Source organism: Corylus avellana, chromosome ca9 (assembly GCF_901000735.1).
Source record: "Corylus avellana chromosome ca9, CavTom2PMs-1.0".
Lineage (NCBI taxonomy): Eukaryota > Viridiplantae > Streptophyta > Magnoliopsida > Fagales > Betulaceae > Corylus > Corylus avellana.
In genome coordinates, this window is record NC_081549.1 from 1,648,850 (window position 1) to 1,656,636 (window position 7,787).

Below are 7,787 nucleotides of genomic sequence, written 5' to 3' on the forward strand. Positions count from 1 at the left end.
TACAGCTTTCTCCGATGACTCTTTCTTCTTGTAGACCCATCTGCACCCTTTAGCCTTCTTTCCCTTGGGTAATTCTTCCGATTCCCAAGCTTTACCACTTCGTAGTGACTCCACCTCTTTCGGCATACCATCCTGAATAGACAACGGATCTCCACTACTAGCTTTTAGAGCAAAAGAAACCATATCCTCAAAGCCATACCTCTTTGTTGCTTTTCGATCACGTTTCTCTTTGCTTCTTGTTAAAGAATAAGACTTTTCCCGGTGCTGTAAGTCTCTTGAAGATTCTCTGTCATCACATTCATCCGTGAGTGAACACTGTTCATCAAGCTCCACCTCCACGAATTGTTTCTCTTTCTGAACTGTACTTTCAGAAAGCTCATCTAAGTTAACAAACCCAGACTTCTTCGGTTCATGCTCTGTAACTTCAGGTTCTGACTTGACCCATCCTTGTACATAGCACACTCATTAAAAGTCACATTCCGACTTCTAATGATCTTCCGATTTTGATCATCCCAAAATCGATAACCAAAGGCCTCATCTCCATATCCAATGAAGAAACACTTACTAGATTTACCATCTAGTTTACTCATAGCATCAGACTCAACATGGACATACGAAGCACTACCAAAAACTTTCAGATGTAAAAGATTTACCTCTTTCCCACTCCAGACTTCTTCCGGTAGTCTATGGCTCAGGGGAACGGAAGACCCCCTATTTATCAGGTATGCAGCAGTGCTCACTGCATCAGCCCAGAAAGTCTTTGGTAACCCAGCATGCAACCTCATACTCCTAGCACGCTCATTGAGAGTAATGTTCATGCACTTAGCCACGCCATTCCGTTGCGGCATTCCCGAGATTGTTTTCTCCATTCTAATCCCATTCACTGCGCAAAACTGTTTAAACCTCCTGTCTTCGTATTCTCCTCCATTGTCTGATCTCAAACGCTTGAGCTTCAAGCCCGTTTCAGTCTCAACCATGGCCTTCCATTTCTTAAAAGTCTCAAATACATCAGAGTTACTTTTCAAGAAATAAACCCATACCTTCCTGCTTGAGTCATCAATAAATGTGATGTAATACCGCGAGCCTCCAAGAGATGCCACTGGTGCGGGACCCCACAAATCCGTGTGTACCAGCTCCAGTTTTCCAAGCTTAGGTGCTTTGCCAACTTCCGCGAAACTCACCTTCTTCTGCTTCCCTATGATGCAGCCTTCACACAAATCAGACTCAACTGACTTTAACCCCGGTAATTTTCCTTTTGACATAAGTACCTTCATCTCTTTCCCGCTCATGTGCCCAAGCCTTAGGTGCCATAGTTTTGAGTCAGCATCCGTATCTGCAACAGCAACTGTATCCTTGCTGTTCGTCGTCATATAAAGAGTCCCCGTCTTATGACCACGAGCCAAAATCCTAGCTCCCTTGCTGACCTTCCACTTTCCACCGTGGAAATGAATTGAATGCCCTTCTTCATTAAGCTGTCCTACTGAAATCAAATTCTTCTTCAGCTCCGGAACATGCCTGACCTTCTGTAGCTTCCATACCGAGTCACTGTGAACTTTAATGCGAACATCGCCTAGGCCCACAACATCCAGCGCCGTTCCGTCAGCCAAATACACCTTCCCGAAATCTCCAGCAACATAGTTCTCGAGAATTTCACGGATCACTGTCGTATGAAAAGATACTCCTGAGTCTAAGACCCAAGAATCAAGGGGACTGTCAACAGAAAGAAGTAGGGCATCATATACTTCTTCTGTCACTATGTTTGCATAATCGTTCTCAGTCTCCTTCCGCAATTCCTTGCAATTCTTCTTGTAGTGGCCAGTCTTGCCACAGTTCCAACATTCAGGTTGTTGGTCGAATCTGAATTTGCTTCTCCCTTTTTTGGAATTTGATCTGCCTTGACCAGAGTTTCTATCTTGTCCTCTGCCCCGAGTCTCGAGGTTTAAAGCAGCACCAGAACAAGAGGCTTCACCCGCATCTTTTCTGCGAACCTCTTCACTGAGAATCAAATCTCTGACGTCTTCATAGCTCAGTTTACTCTTTCCTACAGAGTTACTCACAGCCATCCTCACTGCTTCCCAGCTATTGGGCAAAGATGCCAAGACGATCAACGCGCAAACCTCATCATCAAAATTAATTTCCACCGAGGACAATTGATTTGTGATGGTGTTGAACTCATTGAGATGATGTGCCACCGAAGCTCCTTCCGCCATCTTTAGGTTGAACAATTTCTTCATCAGATACACCTTGTTGTTAGCCGACGGCTTCTCATACATGCTTGACAAAGCCTCCATTAGACCTGCTGCGGTCTTCTCCTTTACAACGTTGTGTGCAACTGATTTTGACAATGATAACCTGATAACTGCTAGGGCTTTACGATCAAGCAGAGCCCACTTGTTATCATCCATGTCGTCGGGTTATTCTTCCAAAAGAGGTTGATGAAGATCCTTCCCATAAAGAATATCTTCAATCTGTACCTTCCAAAACTCAAAATGTTTGCCGTCGAATTTCTCGATTCCCATCTTTCCTTCTTCACTTGCCATCGCTCCCACTTGAACCAACAGCTCTGATACCAGTTGTTAGGAAATTAATCCTATTTCCCAAGACCCGTGAGATGCAAAAATAAGAAGAATGCGGAATAACAAAGATAAGCAATCACACACGACACAAAGATTTAAGTGGTTCGGCTTAACAAGCCTACATCCACTGGCGGAGACAACCCGGAAAAAATCCACTATCAAAAGATGGAGTACAAAAATAGTAGAGAGAAAATCACTCAGATCCCAAAGCCCCAATACACCCAAATCTCACTATCACACAAGAGAGATTATTCCTAAAATAGAATACAAAAGACAGATGTACAAACTCTTCTTTTGCTGGAACGGATGGCGGCTGATCTCTATTTTCTTCTCTCACTCTGCAGCACCCTTTTTCTTCTAATCACTTGTTTTTGGTTCCCCCAAAAACCACCAAGAAGAAAACACCCTTGCTGCCCTTGTACCTCCTTCTCTCAAATTCTCTCTTTTTTCTCCTCTCTTTGGTGCTTCACGTTTTTGGCACACACAAATTCACCTTGTGCTTTGTTCCTTATATAGAAGCTTTAACTCTCCTTTTACATGTTGGTCTAAGACTTCTACTATAAGTCAAACAAGGAGTCCAATTACACATAGGAGAATGACTCCAAAATAAACTTGGACAAAAGTCGCCTAAACCCAAAAGGAGTAGAGAACTAGTGGGGCCCACGTGTGATGGGTGGCAAGTCACACCTAACAGAGAGCAATGTAGAGTGTGCTAGCTTTCTGCATAGATTGAAAAACATTTGTATTGCTCAGCAAGAATAGGAAGAACCTGTAGTGTAGAAGTGAGAGAAATTGGGTGTATTTGAGGTTTGAGTTTCTGAGTGATTAAACACTCTTTTGTGTCTCTCTTTTTGAATTAGTGAAATGACCCTTTGCTATTGCACTGTGGACGTAGATAAATTACCGTACTACGTAAATTTTGTGTTCTTGTTGTTATTTAGTTTATTTTTCTTTAAACACTATATCACGTTTGTTTTGCTTGTTTGATTTGTTTTAAAGATTCGCGACCTTTCACACAACAGCTCCACCCTTTGAATAGAAATTTGATAGCTAGGTATCCTTGATTCCTTGTTCAAAGTGATATTATCATGTAGCAATTCTTCTTTGCCTCTCCTTCAATAGTATAAAGGGGACCAAAGATCTACCTTAATTCAAATGCCCACCGCTGCATTGTAATGGCTCAAAAGTCGAAACAATTTCGATCAGTACGTTCCTCAGCATAACCCATCATCCAAAATACATAAATAAACTCCATTGAGTGAAAGAGAGGATTAGAGGCAATATATATGTTGTGGTTTGGGTCTAGATGTGGAAGCAGAAGACATTGTCGTTGGCGGAGGTGGGATGCGTGAGATGAGCAGAGAGAAATGTAAGCAGTTTTCCTTGGCTAAAAAGGAGGTTTTTTAGTTGTGACAAAACTCAAAAGGTGGGATGTGTAGCCACGAATATTAAACGTGCCAACTAGAAAAAGACTTGCCGGTGCAGTTCGGGTGAACGGGGTTTTGAATTTTCATTGGGCCTAATGCCACTTTTGGGCTATCATGTTGTTAGCCCAAAATTTTGTATTTCCTTCACCGTTTGGACCTTTAAGCTCGGCATAATTGATATTCTGTTTGGACCTTTTTTGTTAAAAGCTTTGATTGGTCCCTTTTAGCCCATTAAACACACGGCCCATCATAACCAGCGTGCATTGCTATCTTCCCTTAACGTTGATGACAAGTGACAAACTCCATCTTATGGTACAGAAAAACCCATTGATGCCCATCAGTTTCTCTAATCGATGGCATCTATGCAGATGGGTTTTTAGGTAGCTTAATCAGAGTCCTAAAACCAAAAGCAATCCATATATGTATTCCGGGCCTATCATGGCTCCTCGTTCCAATTATAATTAAGCCCATTAAGTCACCAATAAGGGGCTTTATCGTTTTACCACCAAGGTGGTAGTTGAGTTAGTAAAGCAGCAAGGAGAAAGTTTTCCCCTTCCTTTCATCTTAGTGGTAGCGTGTTCGAATATGCTTGTGGTAGTAGATGCATGAACCATATGCTACTATGAAAGGGCTTTATTAGCTTACACTTTGGTGGGGTTGTGGTGACGGGCTCGCCTTCCCAGACAGTAGCTATGGCTCAAACTGGACATTCCACAGCGGGTGAAAACTCCGATGGTAACGTCCAAGGGAAAAAATTACATTGGTTGTCCATTCTCACCTTTTTAATTTTTTTTTTTTTAAAAAAAAAACGGTGCTTTTAAGTTAAACTCAGTTTATTAAACTAGATAGTAAGAAGTACTCATTTTTGACGCGGAAGTAGGACAGTGCAACGTAGACCGATAGTAGATTGGGAGTGGGAGACATTATAAATATTGAAACATTAGTGGAATATTGCAAAAAAATATGAGAGTTAAAGAGAGGTAAACGTAAATACGTAGTTTTTTTTTTAAAAGAAAAAAAAAAAGAAAAAGGAAAAAGAAAAAAAAGAGTTTTCATATCACAATTTCAATATAATTTCAAAATTCACAGTAAGCATGCACTAGTATAAACTATAAAGTTAAAAACGTTGGAATCACAACTGAATATTCCACGGGAGGGATGGGATCGGAGACCGCAAATCATGGTTCTTGAGTAGAAAAAAGAACATGTTCATTTCTTTTTAAATAACCATAAATAAGATCGCAATGCCTGGGGAATAGATGTGTTCATTAGAATGTGCCTAATGTCAATGAAGTCAACAGTATTTTCCATATCATCCCAATTGAACCTCAAAGACACCATAACCCAAATCGCAAGCTTGTATCCAATAGAGAGTGAGGGCAGGTTTGGCATATGTACAGAAATAGTTATTCGATCTAGATATGAGGAATAGAATATAGCTGGAATTACTATTTCCTGGATCAGTACTGGAATTCTCCTAAAATGAGGAATAGTGATCATCTTAATAAAAAGGTATGGAATAGCTATTTTCTCAATAATAGAATAGCTCTAAAAATGATTTCCCCCAAAATAACTATATGTTTTTTTCCTGGGCACCAAAAAAACCTTTCACTGGGTGGCCAACCACTCCCATGGATGACCAATTTCTTGTGTGCCTAGGAAAAAATATTTTGAGAAAAATGACTTTTTGGGAGCTAGGCATTACAAACCTGCAATTGAGAAAAATTTAAGTACCAATTGCAGGTTTGGTACTAAGTTTTGTAGGATATTTCGGGCCTTCCAGTGATATTTTGTAATAACAAGACTATCATTGAGGAATTAAAAAGTTCAAATACGCATCAATACATTCAATACAGCATTACAAATAAAACGTTTGCCTTGCAAGCACAGAGCTTACTCGCAGCAAAATCGCTTCACTACAACAAAAGCTCAAAAGTAACACAACTAACTAAAATAGCTTCACACACTTACAGAGCCATGATCGAGTTTAGTTTTTTGGATGCTGATATGCATAAATGGTGAAGTGGGTCTGCAAATATGTAAGAACTAATAGCACAAACGCAACAAATGCCGAAATCAACAACCATGGCTTGCCAAAATACTCTCGCTTGAAGCTCGTCCACTGCCATTTGGCCCAATGCAACCTTTTTCTATCAAAGTAGTCGTTTACATCTTCGAAAAAATCCAACAAATAGTCGTTATCGATTTTATAATCTCTATATATAGTCAAGTCCTTGCCCAAGTTGTTGATGAAAACCGCAGCGTCGTTGTCGGTGCCAAAGGAATTCGCAATGATGCGACGGTCACAAAGGTACTCGATGTCCTTGTCGGTGTTGACAAGGCCATCCAAGAAGGTAGCGTAAATCGAGAAGTGCGTGGAACATCTGTGGCACTGCTCGAATGCCACGCAGTTCACTAAGAATGAGCACATTTCGTGGTCAAGAGCTATAACGGGCATTTCAATCACACCTCTCTTGAATTTCACCTCCAAGAAGCTGTCCGCCATATCTCCCTTGATCTTAATGCCCACACGGCGTAACTTGGTGACACAGGGAGAGGGAATTGGACTGAATAGTTTGAACTGCCTCCAGTACTGCTTCTCAGAAAAGAAGAAGCGCATCCACGGCTTCTCATTATGACCGGGTGGGATAAATAGTGACCGAACAAGGTCCAGCAAATGCAACCATTCGGTCGGAGGCCTGTTTCTATGGATTATTGGATACAATGATCTCCCGAGAACTTTTCTGACAATAGCGAACAAGGACACATCACCTGGCTTGCAAAGTTCATATAACTTTTCCAGAACAATAAAAGGGATCTGATTCTCAAGCAGGAGCAAGTCTGTGTAGAACTTCGAAACATTTACCCTCTCTTGGCTCTCTGGCTGGTAGAGAGGATGGTCGGACTTTGCTTCCTCTTTATCAAAGTTGAAATGCATCTCTTTCTTATGATTGAGAAAGAGAAGCAAGTCTAATATAAAACAACCATCATAAACCATCATTTGAACGAAGTCATCGCTATTACCGAGTTTCTCGGTTTCGGAATAACACTCCCTGAGATCCTTTTCAATTTCAAGTGAACGTATTGTTTTCAAGCAATTCAACAAGTAATCTACCTCTTTATTCTTGATAAAGTAGCCGAGGCACTGCTTCTTGATCACCTCCATCATTTGGACCTGAGGCTTGTCGCGGTGGTAGGGCCCGATGGCGACCACCTGGGGCTCGAGCCACTTACGGTCTATGTGCTTGAACCCATCAGAAGACTTGTAGATGCAACGCTTTCCACCGGTGTCTGTTTTGCGAGGTGAATTAGATGGATTACTCTTGGAGATCTCGCTTTTCATCTTGGCTAGGAGGCGCTTGTCAATATCGCGCTCGTCAATATCGACTTCGACGACGTGACTAGCTTCTCCTTCCCCAGTTTCCATCGTGGAGTACTCAGTGCGTTTCTTGATGGCCGGCCCATTTCAAACTCTCGGCCATGTCGCAAAATTATCCTTCCGCAATACCAATTTTCTTATTGGATTTTTGGTGTTTTAGATCGATTATGGTCTTGGACTCTTGGGTGTGAAGTTGAAGCTGGTGTGTGGCGCTGTATTAAATGGAGGTTTTATCCGGGTTTGCGGGAGACATGTTAGGATTGGGCAGAAATTGGAGATGTGTGATGAAAATTCCGGATCCCACGAACTTTTATGGAGAACGTATTAAATGTTGAATGAGACGGAGAAATATTTCGTTTGACTGGTAGACGACGCCGATTTCAGAAAAAGACTCATATCATAGAT

General features: G+C 41.4%; 1 protein-coding gene across 1 annotated transcript; it reads right to left on the reverse strand.

The window, feature by feature from the left end:
• Positions 1 to 5,990: 5,990 nt before the first annotated feature.
• LOC132191655 (UPF0481 protein At3g47200-like) lies at positions 5,991 to 7,430 on the reverse strand. Its single transcript, XM_059606744.1, has one exon. It carries the CDS (start codon positions 7,428 to 7,430, stop codon positions 5,991 to 5,993), a length of 1,440 nt encoding a protein of 479 aa, XP_059462727.1.
• Positions 7,431 to 7,787: the final 357 nt, after the last annotated feature.

Coding starts and splice junctions, on each gene's coding strand:
- LOC132191655 (XM_059606744.1), bottom strand. CDS start 7,430: ATGGAAACTGGGGAAGGAGAAGCTAGTCACGTCGTCGAAGTCGATATT.